Source organism: Candoia aspera, chromosome 2 (assembly GCF_035149785.1).
Source record: "Candoia aspera isolate rCanAsp1 chromosome 2, rCanAsp1.hap2, whole genome shotgun sequence".
Classification (NCBI taxonomy): Eukaryota; Metazoa; Chordata; class Lepidosauria; order Squamata; family Boidae; genus Candoia; species Candoia aspera.
In genome coordinates this window covers 143,919,713-143,940,894 of record NC_086154.1, presented here as the reverse complement: position 1 = coordinate 143,940,894, position 21,182 = coordinate 143,919,713, and the positions used below count along the sequence as shown (strand labels likewise).

At 42.8% G+C, this 21,182-nt stretch overlaps 1 protein-coding gene across 3 annotated transcripts in view; it reads left to right on the top strand.

The window, feature by feature from the left end:
* The window catches only part of HDAC7 (histone deacetylase 7), a 220,248-nt gene that overhangs the window by 79,456 nt on the left and 119,610 nt on the right, over positions 1-21,182 (top strand). The window contains exon 2 of one of the 3 annotated variants that reach the window (XM_063293973.1): positions 12,656-12,727. The exons of 1 other annotated variant lie outside the window; for it this stretch is intronic. In XM_063293973.1, the coding sequence (XP_063150043.1) occupies positions 12,656-12,727 (72 nt within the window). Of the gene's footprint in view, positions 1-12,140; positions 12,728-21,182 lie in introns of those variants that run through there. One more of the 3 variants, XM_063293971.1, reaches the window with a different exon arrangement.

The following is a 21,182-nucleotide window of genomic DNA, read 5'->3' as shown; positions in this document are numbered from 1 at the left end:
CAGTCGCTCTCTCTCAGCCCAACTCAACTCACAGGGTTGCTGTTGTGGGGAAAATAGGAGGAGGAAGGAGTATGAGGTATGTTCATCTCCTTGAGTTGACCAAAACATACATATTTTTTTAAGTGTAATGTAATTCAGCCCTTGTGGTTTCTAAGCTGTGACTTATGGCTTGTCACACTATGTGAAGCAGGATTTACAGCTTGTTCAACCAAGGTTAAAAGTAATTGTAGCTGAGTCTGATGCGTGACTCTGCTATTCTGGTTTGTAAACATGGTTATGCCTTAATGTGGTCTAGAAATGAGAAGCTGTAGCCTATGGTATTTTTCCACTGCTGTTCCTAACAGGAGGGTCCAGGCTCTCAAGATGAGATGCCTCTTTGGGAGCAAGGGCTGACCTCACTGACTACCCTGCTCTTCCTCCCTTGCCACCCCTGCTGGCAGCCCACACCCCCTCCCCACTCCAAAGGCAAGTTCATTTTTCAAGAGATGAACAGCCATCCTTGCAAAATTCAAACTCAAAGATCAAAGACTATAAACTCATGGACAGCCTTGAGGCAGCAGATCAGATAAAAACGTTTTCTTTCACATTTGTTTCCAAATAGGGGCAAAAGGGCAGACAAGAGAGAAGAGTAGAGCGATGGTTCTTGGGGAGGGGGGAGGCATGGCCGAATTTACAGTTTGACAAATACAAGGGAGGACAGCAACATTGAAGGACAAATGGAAGATTTATATTTCACAGAGCGTACATGCTTCCTTTGCCTCTATGGTCCGGCTGGGGAAGGGACCCCGCTCTGGAACAATAGCTTTTCTACCGCAGCTTGTCAATCATCTGAATCATTGGCTTCTGGAGAATATGCGGAGGCAGCAGCAAGACCAAAATCTGCAAGTTGCCCATCTGGATTATCCATGTTGGAGATCATTCTGCCAGGATTAAACCCTTTTATCTCATTATTTTGGCAGCAGGGAGACATGTGCTTCTGTTTCCCACTATTAAAATGTGTATGGTTTAAAAGTACTTAATGGGATCCAGATTCGTAGGGTTGCACGCTTCTTTATTTATTTGTAAACTGCAAACCTCTGCGTGTTAATGGAGGGAGAAGTCTCCTGGAACTCAGTGGGACTCGCTTTCGGCTAGAGGCACGAGAAGCCACTGTAATCTTTTGCACGGTAATTTACTAACACTTGCAGCCAGTTTTCAGTCGGTGGGGCAAAATTCAGTTGATAGGGGCAAAACTCCGGAGCCAAATTTTTCTTCAGTTTCTTCTCCTTTCCGATGCTCTTCGAAGCTATTTTGGGTTAGGTGTTTACAAGGACTAGTGTGTGATGGCAGACAAATTGAAGTGTGACATGCCACAACTTCCTGGGTCTACATCAGAAATAAGTTGAATTTTCAGATAAGCATAGTCCTAGATTTGTGTAGAAAGGCTCAGTGCCATGATGTCCCTCATCTGTGTTAGATCATTGTGTCAGTGATAATGGGAGTTGTAGTCCAGCATGTCTGGATGTCTCAAATCGCAGCCTTAGGTTTATATTGGGGAGATGCAGATTTCAGTCTAACCATCTTAGATGATTGCTATGGGGGTGGCATAGAAAATTATCACCCACAAGAGATGCATTGGAGAAAAGGTTGGATAACATTGAAAGAAATAATTAGAATGGAAAAAGAAACAGCAAAAATAATATTCTTCCCTTCAGTGGTGTTAGCCTGTAAATTTCTTCAGTTTCCCAGATTTTGATGCAACAGGTTTTCATCTAATGGATCAAATGCCACTGCAATTTATATCACTTGCATGGTGATATCATTAGGATTATTTGCATTTGTGTAATTTTCATGGGTATGATCAAAAACAAAGATGGCAAGGACCTAACAGAAGAAGAAGAGATCAAGAAGAGGTGGCAAGAATATACAGAAGACCTGTATAGGAAGGATAACAATATCGGGGATAGCTTTGACGGTGTGGTCAGTGAGCTAGAGCCAGACATCCTGAGGAGTGAGGTTGAATGGGCCTTAAGAAGCATTGCTAATAACAAGGCAGCAGGAGACGACGGCATCCCAGCTGAACTGTTCAAAATCTTGCAAGATGATGCTGTCAAGGTAATGCATGCTATATGCCAGCAAATTTGGAAAACACAAGAATGGCCATCAGATTGGAAAAAATCAACTTATATCCCCATACCAAAAAAGGGAAACACTAAAGAATGTTCAAACTATCGAACAGTGGCACTCATTTCACATGCCAGTAAGGTAATGCTCGAGATCCTGCAAGGTAGACTTCAGCAATTCATGGAGCGAGAATTTCCAGATGTACAAGCTGGGTTTAGAAAAGGCAGAGGAACTAGGGACCAAATTGCCAATATCCGATGGATAATGGAAAAAGCCAGGGAGTTTCAGAAAAACATCTATTTCTGTTTTATTGACTATTCTAAAGCCTTTGACTGTGTGGACCATAACAAATTGTGGCAAGTTCTTAGCGGTATGGGGATACCAAGTCATCTTGTCTGCCTCCTGAAGAATCTGTATAACGACCAAGTAGCAACAGTAAGAACAGACCACGGAACAACGGACTGGTTTAAGATTGGGAAAGGAGTACGGCAGGGCTGTATACTCTCACCCTACCTATTCAACTTGTACGCAGAACACATCATGCGACATGCTGGGCTTGAGGAATCCAAGGCTGGGGTTAAAATTGCTGGAAGAAACATCAACAATCTCAGATATGCAGATGATACCACTTTGATGGCTGAAAGCGAAGAGGAACTGAGGAGCCTTATGATGAAGGTGAAAGAAGAAAGTGCAAAAGCTGGCTTGCAGCTAAACCTCAAAAAAACCAAGATTATGGCAACCAGCTTGATTGAGAACCGGCAAATAGAGGGAGAAAATGTAGAAGCAGTGAAAGACTTTGTATTTCTAGGTGCGAAGATTACTGCAGATGCTGACTGCAGTCAGGAAATCAGAAGACGCTTAATCCTTGGGAGAAGAGCAATGACAAATCTCGATAAAATAGTTAAGAGCAGAGACATCACACTGACAACAAAGGTCCGCATAGTTAAAGCAATGGTGTTCCCCGTAGTAACATATGGCTGCGAGAGCTGGACCATAAGGAAGGCTGAGAGAAGGAAGATCAATGCTTTTGAACTGTGGTGTTGGAGGAAAATTCTGAGAGTGCCTTGGACTGCCAGAAGATCAAACCAGTCCATCCTCCAGGAAATAAAGCCAGACTGCTCACTTGAGGGAACGATATTAAAGGCAAAACTGAAATACTTTGGCCACATAATGAGAAGACAGGACACCCTGGAGAAGATGCTGATGCTAGGGAGAGTGGAGGGCAAAAGGAAGAGGGGCCGACCAAGGGCAAGGTGGATGGATGATATTCTAGAGGTGACGGACTCGTCCCTGGGGGAGCTGGGGGTGTTGACGACCGACAGGAAGCTCTGGCGTGGGCTGGTCCATGAAGTCACGAAGAGTCGGAAGCGACTAAACGAATAAACAACAAACAATTTTCATGATACAAATAACATAAATTATGTTTGTATCAATTGATGTAATTTGTGTAGTGATGTCATTGTGCAGATATTGTAATTGGCATCATTTGCTTAATTACATCATGTGCAAATGATGTAATTTGCACTATTTGCATTGCCTCTGTGACATACTCTTTGATTTACTGGATTTGCACTTCCCTTCCCCCATTAAAACAAGTTTCACTTTATTTATTTATTTGACTATTTATAGCCCACCCTAACTCTAATGGACTCTGGGTAGAGGACAACATAGTAAAAAAAAAAAAAAAAAAGGCATTAAAACATAACTAAATAATAAAAGAATTTTTAAAAAACCCTACTGTATCAAAGACACCATTCACCTAACCTAAGGGCCAACTTTTGCTGGAACAATGCTCCTTCTTTGAAAAACTTACAAAGTAGGAGCTATTAATATATTATACATAAGACAGGGGACTAATTCACTAAGAATATAATCTGAAGCATGTTTGCTAGGAGAAAATGCTGCTGAATTTAAAAGGATTTATGTTGGAATCAGCATACAAAGAGGGGGCTATGCAAGTTTCCAACAACACGTTTAATGGGTTCAACAGTATACATTTCCTGGATCCAAACTTGGACTGGGAAAATCTTTGGGCTTCTGGAAATGCCCTTCTAGTAAAATAATGGCAGTTTATTAAAGGTTGCCAGTGTAAGGCTCTTCTTTATTTTGGCACAATCAGGAAATTTGGATAAGGGTTCCAGTTCCAAACTTTGAAAAGCTCAAATCAAAACAAAACAGAAAATCAGGATGAAAATAGTAACCCAATAAATTCTGTGTATCTAGATTCCTTCTGTTGATTATAGCTAGACTAGTAATTACAACAGAATTTCTGCTATCATTGTTTTTTAAAACAATTATGTAGAATTATTAAATAAATTTTGGCTGTCATTTTTCTTGAATATATTTACCGGGGGAGTGGAAGTGAAACTTGTTTCAGAGGATAACATGAGACTAGGAGCAGCTGTACTACATGATTGAAGCCCCACTACTTTTTAACATGCAACATGCATAAAAAAGGGACAGGACTTCAATCATGACTGCCATCTTGAGGGGTTTTTTAATTCCCCTCCCCTGTGGACTTTCCTGTATTAGACTGAAATCAACTTGGTGGAAGTTGGTGTTTGAAGGTAAAAACAGACTGCTGACAAATAACATTTTGGGGTGGGTGCTATTTTTCATAAATGCATTGGCCTTTTGCATTCTTGCTGGCCATCTACACACATGGATACATGCACATTTGTTTTCCTTTACCATAAGTGATTGTTACTGTTGGTTAGCTTCAATGCTTTCTTTCCTATTCCTTGTTCTGTGGTGAGGGTGGAAAATCTTAATGTCACAGATGTCTTACACCAGGGTTTCTCAACCAGGGTCCGGGGAACCCTAGGGCTCCGCGAGAGGTCACTAGGGATTCCCTGGGAGATCACGATTTATTTAAAAAATTATTTCAAATTTGGGCAACTTCACATTAAAGAGGTAAGTGTCATTCTTTATTTTCAGTTTAAGAACACTGTTAATGCCTATCTACAGGCCTACACAGGAAACAAATATAACAACTTTGTAACTCCTGGCCTATCTTTGAGCCTGGATGTGCAAGGGTTCCCTGAGGCCTGAAAAATATTTCAAGGGTTTCTCAAGGGTCAAAAGGTTGAGAAAGGCTGCCTTACACAGCTTTATGAGCATACAGAAGGAGGTTCAATGAAGTTGATATGGTGTGAATTTCATTAGAAACCAGAGTAGGGCATCCTTTAATTTTGATCAGGAGGCAGCTTGTAAGCAGAATGTAAAAAAACTGTGCTTTATCTCTATTTCTGATCATCAAATTCTACTGAGGTTTGAAGATACAGCTATTGTCTATTCATTGGTTAAATGTCCATTTAGAATGATCTACGGATGAAATATTGGTGTGTGTTTCCCTCCCTTTGCTTCTTTCTCTTTTAAGCTAGGAGTTTTGAGGAATCTTAACTCAGATGAAGATTTGTACTTTTTTTTTTTTTTACTGTTTATTGGTCTTTTTTTTTTTACTTATTTAATTAACTGGCTGACCTGGACTGTTCTAGATAACAAAGCAGGGATATGCCTAGTTAGTACTTGGATGGGAAACCCTGTGAAGAACCCAGGGCTGTAGGCTGGACTGGGAAGTGGAACGGGTGTCATAAAAGGAGATGACAAGCTACCCTGTCATGCTATGAAACCTGCACGGATCTGACCCTGTAAGTTACCAGGAATTGAACTAGGCTAGAAGTAAAGTTCCAACAACCTAAGAGACGGCTTTATACATGGACTTCACCAGATGGACAACACCGAAATCAGATTGACTACATCCTTTGCAGCCAAAGGTGGCGGACATCTATACAGTCAGTAAAAACAAGACCTGGAGCTGACTGTAGTTCTGATCATGAACTTCTTCTTGCACAATTTAGGATCAGACTAAAGAGATTAGGGAAGACCCACAGATCAGCTAGATATGAGCTCACTAATATTCCTAAGCAATATGCAGTGGAGGTGAAGAATCGATTTAAGGGACTGGACTTAGTAGATAGGGTCCCAGAAGAACTCTGGAGAGAAGTTCGCAACATTGTTCAGGAGGCGGCAACAAAATACATCCCAAAGATAGAGAAAACCAAGAAGGCAAAATGGCTGTCTGCCGAGACACTAGAAGTAGCCCAAGAAAGAAGGAAAGCAAAAGGCAACAGTGATAGGGGGAGATAGGTAAAGGTAAAGGTTTCCCTTGACGTAAAGTCCAAATTCCAGAGGTTAGCCAGAAGAGATAAGGAATTATTTTTAAACAAGCAATGTGTGGAAGTGGAAGAAGACAATAGAATAGGAAGGACAAGAGACCTCTTCCAGAAAGTTAGAAACATCGGAGGTAAATTCCAGGCCAAAATGGGTATGATCAAAAACAAAGATGGCAAGGACCTATCAGAAGAAGAAGAGATCAAGAAGAGGTGGCAAGAATATACAGAAGACCTGTATAGGAAGGATAACAATATCGAGGATAGCTTTGACGGTGTGGTCAGGGAGCTAGAGCCAGACATCCTGAGGAGTGAGGTTGAATGGGCCTTAAGAAGCATTGCTAATAACAAGGCAGCAGGAGGCAACGGCATCCCAGCTGAACTGTTCAAAATCTTGCGAGATGATGCTGTCAAGGTAATGCATGCTATATGCCAGCAAATTTGGAAAACACAAGAATGGCCATCAGACTGGAAAAAATCAACTTATATCCCCATACCAAAAAAGGGATACACTAAAGAATGTTCAAACTATCGAACAGTGGCACTCATTTCACATGCCAGTAAGGTAATGCTCAAGGTCCTGCAAGGTAGACTTCAGCAATTCATGGAGCGAGAATTGCCAGATGTACAAGCTGGGTTTAGAAAAGGCAGAGGAACTAGGGACCAAATTGCCAATATCCGATGGATAATGGAAAAAGCCAGGGAGTTTCAGAAAAACATCTATTTCTGTTTTATCGACTATTCTAAAGCCTTTGTGTGGACCATAACAAGTTGTGGCAAGCTCTTAGTGGTATGGGGATACCAAGTCATCTTGTCTGCCTCCTGAAGACACTGTATAACGACCAAGTAGCAACGGTAAGAACAGACCACGGAACAACGGACTGGTTTAAGATTGGGAAAGGAGTACGGCAGGGCTGTATACTCTCACCCTACCTATTCAACTTGTACGCAGAACACATCATGAGACATGCTGGGCTTGAGGAATCCAAGGCTGGAGTTAAAATCGCTGGAAGAAACATTAACAATCTCAGATATGCAGATGATACCACTTTGATGGCTGAAAGCGAAGGGGAACTGAGGAGCCTTATGATGAAGGTGAGAGAAAAAAGTGCAAAAGCTGGCTTGCAGCTAAACCTCAAAAAAACCAAGATTATGGCAACCAGCTTGATTGATAACTGGCAAATAGAGGGAGAAAATGTAGAAGCAGTGAAAGACTTCGTATTTCTAGGTGCGAAGATTACTGCAGATGCTGACTGCAGTCAGGAAATCAGGAGACGTTTAATCCTTGGGAGAAGAGCAATGACAAATCTCGATAAAATAGTTAGGAGCAGAGACATCACACTGACAACAAAGGCCCGCATAGTTAAAGCAATGGTGTTCCCCGTAGTAACATATGGCTGCGAGAGCTGGACCATAAGGAAGGCTGAGAGAAGGAAGATCGATGCTTTGGAACTGTGGTGTTGGAGGAAAATTCTGAGAGTGCCTTGGACTGCAAGAAGATCAAACCAGTCCATACTCTAGGAAATAAGGCCAGACTGCTCACTTGAGGGAATATTAAAGGCAAAACTGAAGTACTTTGGCCCCATAATGAGAAGACAGGACACCCTGGAGAAGATGCTGATGCTAGGGAGAGCGGAAGGCAAAAGGAAGAGGGGCCGACCAAGGGCAAGGTGGATGGATGACATTCTAGAGGTGACGGACTCGTCCCTGGGGGAGCTGGGGGTGTTGACGACCGACAGGAAGCTCTGGCATGGGCTGGTCCATGAAGTCACGAAGAGTCAGAAGCGACTAAATGAATAAAAAACAACAAGAAGTAAAGTAAAACTAATAAGTAAATTCCGTTTCAGGTTAGTATTCGAGTAAATTATAAATTTCATAAATAAGTGGGCTGACAGAGGTGGATTAAGGGAGAAACCTTACATCTTTTACTCCACAAAATTCCTTTTCCAGGCTAATGTTTGCTCTAGGAAGAATTTAACAGCAGTTTCTTTTACAGGACAAAAGTCATCTTAGGAATAGTGGCTTTCATGGGGGAAATAGTATGTTAAAATCCAAATTAAAATATCATAAAAGCCTTTTATTGGTCACGTTGCAGATGTATTCAAGCATTTCTCAATTTGTTTTGCTGATCTAGGAGCCGGAGCCTTGAACTGGGACCTTCTGTGGAAAGCAGGCCTTTAGCCTTGGTTATGCTATCCTTGTTTATATTTTAACATCTTGGGATTTTTTAAAAAAAATCCCTTCTCCTGGAATGATTTTTCTGGTAATCCCATCTCTGATACATAATTCTGCTCTGATTAACTGCTTGTGATATTCCAATTAAGCAATGTTTGCATTCCATGTTTTTGTCTGTGAGTATAAACAGCTGTGTAAGAACCTCCCGTGCTAATTTTATGATCCTTTTTTTTTTTTTTTTTTTGCTGACGTCGCTTTCATTTTAGTTTTGATGAGCTAGGTCATAGCAAATGTCAGCGAGGTGACCACTTGAAAGGAAGTGTTGCTAGTAACTGAGTCCCTTGGAGGTTGTGTACAGGAAATGACAGTAGTGAAAGAAAACACACTCACAGATACTTTATTTGGGAAGATGACTACTTACTGCTTAACATCCTGTGTGATTTTAAAAGCTTGCTCTGATTCCATAGGCTTCCATTTCCTGATCCATATTCTCCCCCAAAATAAGAACCTATACACTGTCCCATAGTGTGATTTGTGTGATTTAGGCTTAGCATACCCTGTGAACCCAGCCATTGTCATTTGTGTATGATGGTTAATGGCTTAATGTTGAGTGAGCCAGATCATGATGGCTTTTTCAAGAAACAAACAAACAGGAATTCTCACGGTGTGTGAATCCAGCCATAGTTTGCTCAGGCATGGTTTAAACCACAATTGACTGAGTTTATGCAATACATTAAGCCATAAGCCACAGTTTACAAGCCATAATGCCTGAGTTCACAGCATGTGAAGCAAAACCATATTATGTGAACTGAACATTCATATTCAGCTGTACCTATTCCTGCAGCAAAGTCATCCAGTCATTCTTTTAAAAGAAAAGGGCGGGGGGGGGGGGAGAGAGAAAGGAAACAACATAAAAATGGTTCAGATAAGCATAACTCACCAAACCTTGCTAGGTGAAAATGTAGAGATATTGCATGCACCTTAAAAGGTGATGAGGAAAGGTGTTTATTTGTTTAAACATGTTTCAGCTGCATTTACAGACTTGTTGTACAGGGCAGCAAGTCAGATTCCCAAGGCAGAACGCTACAGCAGGATCCTTTTCTACCTGATTCCTTAACCCACCATCCCTCTTTGTTGGTATCACTTTTTCTGAGAGCAACAAAGAAAGGCTGTAGCAAATCCTTCCTGAACCTGAAGCATTTTCAGGTGCATTGCCCAAAGAGGCTGAGGTTTGGGGGAATTGTAATCCAGTCTCAGAGGAGAGTCAGCTTTTTATATTTACAATATACCACAGGGTTTCTCAACCGTGGCAACTTTAAGATGTGTGGACTTCAACTCCCAGAATTCTGGGAGTTGAAGTCTACACATCTTAAAGTTGCCACGGTTGAGAAACCCTGATATACCAGGTTAGGGATTGTTACTCTGAGAGAGGAGTAAGGCAGGAGGGATTATGATTTCAGTACTATCCAAACTATTTGATTGGTCAGTTCCAAGAACGAGAGATCTGAGCCACTGTAGAACCAAAGAATGATCTGGTGTTGATTACTACCTTCAGTAAAGCAATTAGTTTCTCTGGTTGGCTCCCCAGCACTGAAATGGGGATGGAACGACCTCACTTTCAGGGTTACTTTACATGCCTCTAAACATCACTTCTGCACACTTGATGGGTGTTAATTTTTATCCCAATTTAACAATATAAGACCAAGTCTTATTGGCTTCACTATGCTTGCCATGGGTTATTCAGCTAACTCAATGTTGGGGGTTCATATACTATATGAAATATAAGTTGACTAGTGCATGTGATTGGTTAATCTGTATCCTGTAAAAACAACCTTTTGAGTTCATACATCACACTAAACATACACAGTTTTGGTTGGTGTTGGTCTAACATGATAGGTAAACCAAACTGCTATACTTGCAAGTATTATTAATGGATTAGTTTGATGTATAAACAAATCATGATTAAGAGAATTATGGCTTAGTACTGTGTGAGCCAAACCACAGACTTGACATCCAGCTGAAGTATCCAACCCATCACCTAATGTAGGATAAAAAGTACCTGTTCAAAGGAGGTTTCCTTCTTGAGATTCTAGGATACAATTCAATCTCAAGGTAAATTCAATTTTGTAGACTGTTTTATGACAAAGTATAAATGTAATAAACTAGAAAATAAATAAGAGGAGAAGGGAAACTGTCCTTTCTGGTAAAGATCACCCATGAGAAAAAAAATCAATAACAAATACTATTTTTCGAAAGTTTTATACATGCATATTTCCTTCAAGCTTCTTTAAGATTGTGTTAGATGGTTGACTTTTTTTAAGCAAACTGGCTATATTCCCACAACACTCTTACTTTATGGTTTGCTAAGTAAACTATAATTGTTTGAGTTCATACAACCTACTAAACTATGGTTTCCATACATTAATTGGCTTCACACACTTTTAACTGCTGTAAAACCAAAATGACCACATTATGCCTTAGTGTGTGATATAAATGGATCCAATTATAGTTTATTCAACTAACCATTATTGAATGTCTTAGTATAAACTGTGATTCCAGTCCACTATATCTATCGAAATAGTTATTTCCACCACAGCCGTTGTATACCAAGGCACACAGTGGTACAAAATTGTACCACTTTAATTGTACAAATTAAATTTAAAATGCCCTTACTTCCCAGTAAATTGCAGTCTGTCCTAATGCTTAATAAGAAATTGCAGTTAAAAATCAAAATAAGCCATTTAGCATATCTCAGCACTATCTAGACTCAGATTTTGTTTGACTCTAAATCAGCAGACTTGAGAATTTGTTATCATCTTCATTACTGAGAGTTCATTATCATTCCTGCAGTGCAGGAATACGAACCATGAATTTTTAGAAATGGAAATACAAGTAGTCCTTGTTTAGCGACCAGAATTGGGACTGGCAACTTGGTCGTTAAGCAAACCGGTCACAAACCAGTCACTTATGATCTTATTTCAGCTTTCCTTTACTTTACAGACCTGCGAAGTCATAAATGTGAGGACTGGTCTCAAAGTTACTTTTTCATCACCATCGTAACTGCAAACAGCCGCTAAATGAGGTCTACTGTAAGCAACCCATGGGCTATTCTAGGTCATATCAATGGGCAGGATCTGAATCAATTCTCATTAAAATTGTCTGGGCCTTAATCACAACTCTGTTGCTCCATTGACTTCAGAAAGCCCCAATTCAGTCGTTTCCCTAGGCTGCATTCCAAGCTTCATTCACCTATGAAAAAAAAAATGAAGCCTATTGAACTTCTGGGCCTTGCTTGTTAGGCCACGTGATTGTTAGGCCACAAAATATTATAGCTGCCTTGCACTTTCAAATCGAACTCCCTGCCCAAAGCCGGGACCCAGCTTTGCAAATTTTTATCCCTTTTCCATGTCTGGGAAAAGCTGCAAATCGCTTCGAACGCAGTCATCGCCAATGGGCGGCGCGTTCCCACATTTTTTACAAGCTGAACTCGGGTCTTGAACGCGAAGCCGTGTCCCGCATTTTAATTCGGAGGGGGTGACTGGAATAGATCCGTGAGCGTTGACTCTCTTTGAGAAGGAGTCGACGCGCGCGGCGGAGGCGGGTGCTTCGCTCCCGGGCGCCAGATGGAGCACTTGAACAGCAAACTTTCCGCGAGCCCTGCCATTGGCTGAGGTTGGGCCAATCGCGAGCGCCCTCGGCAAACAATGCAACTTTCTCCCCTGCTTAATGCGGGTTCCTTTCTTCCTATTTTTTTCCCCTTCTTTTTCTTCCCCTTCTTTTTCTTTATTTCTCCTGCCGTTGCTCCCTGTTAGCGCGTGCCTCCCCAGTGCCTTGGTTCCGATCGTCTGCGCGGGTGGGGAGAAACGGGGCCGGGCACAGGTGGATCCGCCTGGAGAGGCGTTAGCGGCTGTTGCTTCTGAGTGATGGAGCTGGCAGGGATTGCCGAGCCTCGCCGCTGATCTCTCTAGTGCCTGCAACGCGGATTGGCCCCATGGCTTACTGCCCTTCTTGACCCGCGCGTGTGAACCCGGCAGAGAGGCTTAACGGATCTCTCCTGTGCGCTCCCTGCCCGAGGGGAGGCAGCAGCCGGGAGGAGGGCCCACCCATGCCAGGACTGCACCCAGCGTTGGGCACCGCCGCTAAAACCAGCAGCAGCAGCAGCTCATCCAGCGCTCACGACTCCGATTCTCTTTTCTCCTCCCCAGATGGAATTAAAGGGCGAACGGCAGAGGAGAAGGGCGTGAGCCTGGCCGAGAAGAGCGGCGCCTCCAGCCAAGGTAAGAGCCGACTCGAGACGCCGGCCGATCCCCCTGTGGGGGAACGGTGACAGCAACCCGCTGCGAAGGGAAACGGCGACTGGCGTAGAAAAGGAAAGGCGAGCCCAACCGGGCAGCGGGGGGGGGGGTCCTTTCCTGCATTTTCTCCGCCTCGTGACTCGCCCGGGAGAAAGGAGCTGTGCGCGCGGGGGTGGGATCGAGCTTTCCTCTCTTCGAGGAGGGGAACGGGGCAAGGCCTTGAACTGCTCAGAGGGCGAAGCAGCCGCAGAGAGACGAGAGCGGGGTGGGGTGGAAGCTGGTTGGAAACTGAAGGCTGAAGTCCCAGCTGCGCGTTTTCTGAAGCCCGGAGGATCGCTTTTCAACTGGTGGGACTTCACTTCCCACTAAGAACGCAAGGGATTAGAACGCCGGTGTTCGAATCCGCTGCACAGTCGTCCCCAGCGGTGCAGGAATGGGACATGCTGGCGGGGGATGATGGGAGCGGTAGTTCCTCCGCCTCTGGAATCCGCCGCGGTTGAGGGAGGCTGTGATAGTTTATCTCCTCTCCTCCCACCCCACCCCACCCCACCCCACCCAACCCAACCCAACCCAACCCACTGCCTAGGCATCTGTAATGCAAACACATAGGATTGGGTGGAGTCACTTTATAACCCTGTAACAGGGTCTGGTGGGTGGACCTTTCCAGCTAAATTTCACTGGCATGTTCTGGTCCAGGAAATCCAGGCAGTTTCTGAACTGGGGGATACTTTAATTCTACTTCGTTTAATATAACTTGACTCACCGGCCCCAGTCATCTGAAACCCTGTGTTGATTTTGCACATTAGCATTTATATTATACTTTAGAGTTGAAAGCACTTGACACATCCCTTTCTATTTTTGTTGTCTTTCCCTCTCCTTATTTCTATCTTTCGGTGTTTGTGGCTCACCATAATTCAGATTTTGTTTCATTGATTTGGAAAACCAAAAGATCCTGCCTTTCAGGAGAAGGGCCTGGATTGTAATCAGTAATGGGCACACAGCACTTAAACATTTTCTTGCCCTTTTGGGGCCATGGTAGCTGATGGTAGGAAGGCAGTGTGATAATCTTCAAGGGATTTACTTGCTTTGGACTCCTTTGCTTCAGCTGGAGATGGTGTCTGGTCCTTCTTGCACCAAGGCTCTATAAGAGGATGCAGTTTTCTGTGTCATTCACCTTGCTGCTTGACTGGTCTCTTTGCCCCACTCTCCTATCCTGTCTAGTCTAAAAAACTGAATTTCAATTTGGTGTCAGCCTGCTTTGGAACTGGAAGGGGAGTGATTCTCCCAGATACATGGGACTACAACACCCATTGTTGGGACGGAGGTGAGAGTTGTAGTCCAGTATGTCTAGAGGTTGCCAAGTAGATAAAAGCTTTGATCAGAGGTGCAATCCATGTCATTTTTCCTGTGTTTGGGGGCTTTTAGAGGACCCTATGCCTTTTCTGGATGAAAAATTGTATCTAATTGTAGACTTGGTTTTTCTAAGACATTTTTGGGTTATTTCCAGCTTCCCTCAATTAGTAAGTTTTAAAGATCCTTCTGTTTTTAAAAAGTTTTTTTGTATGCACACACACATACATGCTTTGAAAGACTGTCTTCTTGGCCAGGAGAAGGTATTCCTGCTCTGCTGGGTTGGCAAAGGTTCTCCATTCATCTTCAGCCATTGCATTTTATGGCTTGCATTGATATATACAAGATGGGTCAGAGCAGCATGTTGCTCTTGTTGCAGGCTGAAGAGGAGTATATGAGTGTTAGTCTTGCCTGATACTTGATTTTATAACTTGGTGGTAAAGAAAAAGTCAACACACTTTTGGCTTTGGTAAGTGCTGGGTGTATACCTAGTAGAGAGAAATGAGATGCTTCATTGTTAGGGGTTGTTATGGATTCTCAAACAAGATCTATTTATGTGGGTCAGATGGTCAAGTAGAAGGATCTTCAGAAATGTGGAGGACCTCTTCCTGGGGACAAGAGGGCATGAGGGCCATGATTGAGCAATGTGCCTAGAGGCATTCAGTGGATGCTCGGAGCCTCATCTTGTGCTACATGTACCTAGCATACCACGCAATTAAAAACTGAAGTATGGGTGGTGGGGTAGTGAGAACCAACCTATTCATTCTGTGGCAAAGATTTACTCTCAGAACATCTACGTTTAAGAGGATTTTTGATAACTGGGCTAAGAAATATTTCAACAAATCTTTGGGATCTGCTTGTTGGATGAGGTTTATGAATGCAATCACTGTGGCTAATATAAAGCAGATGTTACTGATGGCTCATACCAATAATTTCTTTTTGAAAACAGGGAAGATCATAATAAATATATTAATGGGAGAGGCGCCTTGTTATCTTGCCAGAATTCTCTAACACTTTTTCCTCTCTTTCTTGTATTTCGATCATTAACAGATAAGCAGTGCATCTAATATCTGAAATGCCCACCCCCATGTGATTCACCGACATGTTTAATTAAAACCTGCTTGCATAGTGTGATGATTCTCTTTTTTGCATGTGGTGGTGGTATTCAGCCATGAGATGCTCAAGGGCAGGGATCAAAGTAGCAGGTGAAAATCTTGGGGGCTTCCCCAGATTGTTTCACATTTTCAGCTACCTGTTTCCATGCTAAGTGCCGGGTGCACATCTCGCTGATATGTTTTGTTCTCATCTCAAGTAGAATTGTGTGGGGGTGTTAGCGATTTTTGGAGAGCTGATTGTTGTGTAACCAAGGAGCCTAAAAGGGATCAAGCTGGATCAGCTCAGAATCCAGTCCTAAGATTCCAGTCCTCGGTCCTAGGATTCTCTTCCCAACCTGTACGCTTTCCCCAGTGTTCTTCCCCAGCAACAGGAATTCGGAGACCTTTCATCTCCTGTTTTCATAAAGCTGTCCTGGTCAGTTAATAGCCTATCAGTGCTTTCAAGCTAGGCTTTTATTCTACAGTTGCCTTACTTCTGATCAAAAACATTTACATATCTTATCCTTCCTCTGTTTTCTTATTTTTCTGCCATCCTTTTTTTTCTTTACACATTTAAAGGGGGGAGGATTAACCCAGAATAGCTGTGTAATATCTTTTGATTGGCAGTACTAAGAGTCCTCTCTCTGAAAACACTTTTGTTCCTTCTATGAATACTTCTTCTTTCAGTTTCTGCAGTATTCTAAGCCAGAGGTGTACAACCTTTTTGTGGCCCTTTTGACCACAACTGCTGAAAACTAGTGGTATGATTTCCTTCTATTTTGAAGTGAGAAACAGATGAAAAGTGTAGTATAAATTCTAAAAAAGCCAGGTTACAATAAAAAAAGGTCCTCAGCCCGATAAAGAAAGGTTCCCCCAAATCCCAGCCTTGGTATACAACCCCAACCATCTTGGGACCCTAATTCCCCCTCCCACTACCAGAATTTATATATTCTTGTTCTACGTTCTCTGACTGGAAATTGCCTTAGAGATTATATGCTAGCTTTCTAATACCCAGTGTTTCCAGCTGGAGTCGTGGGAGCCCAAAGCAAGAGAAACTGAAAACCTACTTAATTTTATTTTCTCCTGTAAGTTGGCAAACTTACTTTGGATTTCTGTCTCAACAGACAGGTTCAGTCTATTTGGATATTTTGGATACAGGTAATAATGACTGCTGTACAGCTCCAATTTGTCTTCACGGTTGAGAGCTTTCTGGAGCAAACCTGCATATGTCTATCCTCCCAAAGGTGAGCCACATAGAGTTCAGTGGTGTCTACTTCCAGCCAGGACTGCAGCCTTATGTTGTCTTTCCGAACTAAAAGGGACTTCTGAATAGGAATGCATAGGATGGTGCTGCTAGCCTTGTAATATGCTGGGGAAGGGAGACTTCAGCCAGATCCTGCTTCTGTTGCTTCTTCAGTTGAAAGGTTGGAAAAGGCTCATGGGATTTTTTTCCCCCCAAAATGTGTATCAGTTCTGGAGGAGCCCTTTCTTCCTCTTCATGTCTATTAAGATTGAAGGAAAGTCACGAAGTGTTGCTCGTCTTTGGCTCTTGCTTCATCCTAGTCTTTCCCGTGCATATACTGTCTGCAACTGCTTCATCAGAATTGCTCCCTCTTGTCCAGCAGGCCCAGACTGGGCCCAAGCAACAGCTTCCTGGGCTTGCAGCCTGGTTGGGTAAACAAGGCAAAGGAAGATGGGGCTGCTATATATCTGAACCCATGGGCCTTCTGAAATTGTTGGACTCTATCACAAGCTATTAAAAGTGTAGGAACTCTTTCCCTTGTATCTCTTCCTTGGATCAGAAAATAATCTTCCTGCATACTAACATCCATAGTTCATCCCTGTGTTCAAATAGAAAGTAGTCTTCATCTAACCACTAGCTAGACCAGTGCTTCTCAACCTTGGCCACTTTAAGATGTGTGGACTTCAACTCCCAGAATTCCCCAGTCAGTCCTGGTGGGGGAATTCTGGGTGGTGAAGTCTACACATCTTAAAGTGGTCAAGGTTGAGAAGCACTGAGCTAGACCATCAAGCAGAGTTGTCCTTCAGAGCTGAAGTTCAAAACTGAAATAGCTGAGACTTTAAAAACTGAATTCCAAAGAAAGAACAAGAAAAAAAAATGCTGACTGTTGAGTAGCGTGTCATTTTCACTCCAGGTTTCTTGCTTATAATTCATAAGCCAGAGTAGGGTTCCTAAGTAAGGGGTGCTGCATGGAGAGTTTCACCCAGGAACTTAAGGAAAGGGCTGCTGTTCAGTGATAGAGCACCTGCTTTGAAGGCTAAAGGTAATAAGTTTGGTCCTTGGCATCTCTCCCTTGGGCAGCAAAAGTCAGTCTGATAGCCTGAAGAACTGCAGAAGAGTGTGGAAGAGCTGGTGCTAGGCCACACAAACCCATGATCTGACTGAGGGTGGGACTTCTTTTTTCTAGCCAAGCTGGGGGTGTGATGACCTCTTTATTCAAGAATCTGCCTGACGAATATATCAGATTACTTGCCAGCTCAGCAACTTTTTAAAAAATTCTCATCGATATGATGCACTCCATGTCATATTTTCTACTGTTTAGGCCGGCCTTTTTCCAAACAAAAGCTGCTTTTAAAAGTTTTCAGGTTGCATATAGCCACGATCTAAAGAAGCTTACAATAAACGTGGGGATACGAGAGGTTCTTCCTTTCTCTCTAAACCCTGGCTGGTTCTACTTCTGTGGCTGTCAAACTTAGGGGGTACAATTTCCAAACAAGCTTTGCATACAAGAAAGAAGCTGCTGAGCTGGCGTTATCGTGCATATTCCAGAATTGCCTTTCCAGAAACGCAGCTCTAGATTCAGGGTAGCCAGATCCATTAACAGGGAATTTCAGCAAATACTGTACACACCCCATGTTTGGCTCTGCATTAACTTTGCTGTCTTCAGAGTCTCTCTCCCCCGGCTGGCACAGAAATTCCTCATCTGGCTGCTGATGCATGATATGGAAGCAGCTGTGTTCGGGGGGAGGGGGCGCTTGGGAAGCCTCTCTACAGAGACACCCAAAACATAAGACTAGCATCTTAGAGGCTTCATTGTTGTGGATGTTCCTGTATTGGTGATCTTGAGGCTGGGGAATTCCATTGTCATGGCAATTCTGTGAGGAAAATGCGTCAGAAGTGCTTGCTCAGTGTTGTGTCTGGTATCTGCGGTTCCCTTCTTGGGCTTAGGTTGCCAGAAGCTTTGATCCACTTTGGGGATCAGATGAAGTCTCTGGGGTCTGTTACCAACCAAGATATCACCAGCTTCTTTTGCTAACTCCTTGAGAGAGACACTGGGAATGAATGACAGAGCAGAAAGCTTGATTCCACTTTCCTCATGCTTAGCATTTTATTCAGTGCTGATAGCAGTAGCCAGAAATGTGTAGGCTGAGTTTTCCATGAGTTGGAATGGTGGGGCGGGGGGAGAGTCTGGCATGCAACTCCACTTCTCAACAACCCCCGCTTTCATCATGAATACATTTGTGTGTGTGTGTAATAATCAAACAGCACTTACCAAAATCTCCAATGAGAGGAGTTGGTCAGAGAGCTCCCAGTATTTAAAAGTTAGTGATTTTGTTTTGTTTCAATTTTGGGTGGTGGTGAAAGGAGAGTGATTAAGTCCTTTGCACCGATTTTATTTGTAATAAGTAAAAATCCCAGGCCTGGGGTTAATGTGTCAGAGGAACTCCTGTCGCCTGCCTTCCTTCCCTTCCCTTCCCTTCCCTTCCCTTCCCTTCCCTTCCCTTCCCTTCCATCTGTCCATCCTTTCTTTCATGACTCTTTTTGTCCAGGGTATTATGCTGTGTGGTTATGTCTTTCATTTTTAAAAAATAGTATATTGTATGTTGTAAGCTGCCCAGAGTCTTTTGGAGTGAGGAGGCTAAAAACAAAAACAAACAAACAAATACATAACATGACTCCTTGTGATGTTATGGACATGCTCATTGAGTTTTCTTGGCAACAGTACAGAAATGGTTTGCCATTGTCTTTTTCCAAAATTGGTTTTTTTTTTCTCTTCTCTCTTCTCTTCCCCTTCCCCTTCCCAGTCTAGCTACAGCCCTGCTGGTCTCTCATCCAAGTATTAACCAGGTCTGATCCTGTTTAACTTCTGAACTCAATCAAGTATTGCCACTGCAGATATGATTTCACTGAGGCCTTGAAATCCTATGCTGTTTTCCTGCAGGTGGCTGCATGGTTTGAATGGGGGTACTTATCTGTCAGCAGAAGTAACCCATTGACCAGAGAGCAGTGGTTAAACATAGCTTCCATTTTCCTGGATGTCCTGCCTCTCTGATCACATGTTTCCCACTTAGGGGGTTGTGTCTATTAAGAATCAGTGGTAGGACACATGATTTGCCCAGAGGTTCAACAGTTGGCATCTCTGGGTGAGGCTAAGAACTGCTTGGAAGTCCAGTCAGTACAGACAACTCTGGGCTAAATAGACCAGTGGTCTCACTGAGTAAAATGTCCATATATTGCCTGTTTTCCATCAAGAAATTCAGTGTAGTATAATGATATTTTCAGGCAAAGGGAATCAGGTAGGCCTTGCTCTGTGCACAGACGTCCTAGTTCCTAATGACCCCAGAGTGTATGGATAACTCAGGTGGGGAAGCTTGCATATCTAGATGCTTATGTGCCTAAAGTTCATTCTGCAACACATCTCCACAACGTGCATGGGGGAACGGTACTAGTTTTAATGCAGCATCTCTGGAAGATGCCTGGTAGGGAAGGCTGGACTTCAGCACTGAAGTTCAACAATTTTATCTGATCTTAAAAAGCCAAGCAGGGTTATCTGGTTAGTATTGTAGTGGAAGAAGGTTATGGCAAACCACTTCCATTTTGCTGCCAAAAACCTACAGGGATATGATGTCCATGAAGTCACAAGGAGTTGGACTAAAGCTGAAGTAGATGTTATAAAAATAATCTATAACTGACATAAGACAGATTCCTCTGCTTTCATCTAGGCCCCAGTCAGGCTCAGGCCCACTTACCTTGTGTGTCATATACTCACAGATTTGGGGGCTGTTCAGACAACATGACAAGTAAGAACTGTCTCCTGGTGGCTGATATGTCTGATCGCTCTTCCTGCTGAACTTCTTGATTTCTGTTCTCTGTGTCATCTGATTATAGCACGCAAAACAAACCACAAACTCCTTAATTAGTTTTCATATTCCTAATGGTCACCCTCTTGACCAGAAGTCCTCTGTGTTCTGCATTTGGATAACATAATAAACCGGAGGCAGGCTTCAGGAAATGATTTCCACTCTGCTCAGGGGTAGAAGAAGGATGAATGAGAACAGTTGGCTACATAACAAATCTAAGGTACAAATCTAAGGTATCTCAATGTAGTGTGTATTGTAGGATTTTGTACATAATGGCCTTGATCCACCTTCACACCTCAATAAAGGAACCTTCATTGCAGAAGCAGGAGCTCAGAGGTACAGCTGTTGTGGCATATGCTATTTTAGATAACAGATTTGGGGGGATCCTATTACTGAATGTTCTATCTGAATCAGATGGCCTTGATAGTTGTTGTTGTTTTAAGGCTGCCTGCCATCCCATAGCAATGATTTCTGACTGCAATGCATTTTCCACTTCAGTTGCTCTTTTTGTGTGAACTATGTGGGAAAAGAGTAACTGTCCCCTAATTATCATATCTAATGTTTGCAAATGGCTCAAAATGCTTGAAAGTGTTTCAAATGCCTTATCTCAGGGGTTTTCAAACTTGTTCAGGCTGTGGAACCTGTTGGGGTTTTTTTTTTTAAAGAATTTCCCGGAACCCCTGATCAAGAGGCAAAGTTTTAATAATAGAAAATTGGATGTACTCAAGTGAACTTTGTTTTTATTTTTTTGCCCTTTGTCTTTCATAGAACCCCTAGGGTTCTATGGAACACAGCTTGAAAAACTCTGCCTTTGCTTACTGAGAAGCAAGTCAGCATTATTATTGTACAGACTGCAAGGAGGGGATCTAAGGCTGAGAGGGAGTGGTAAA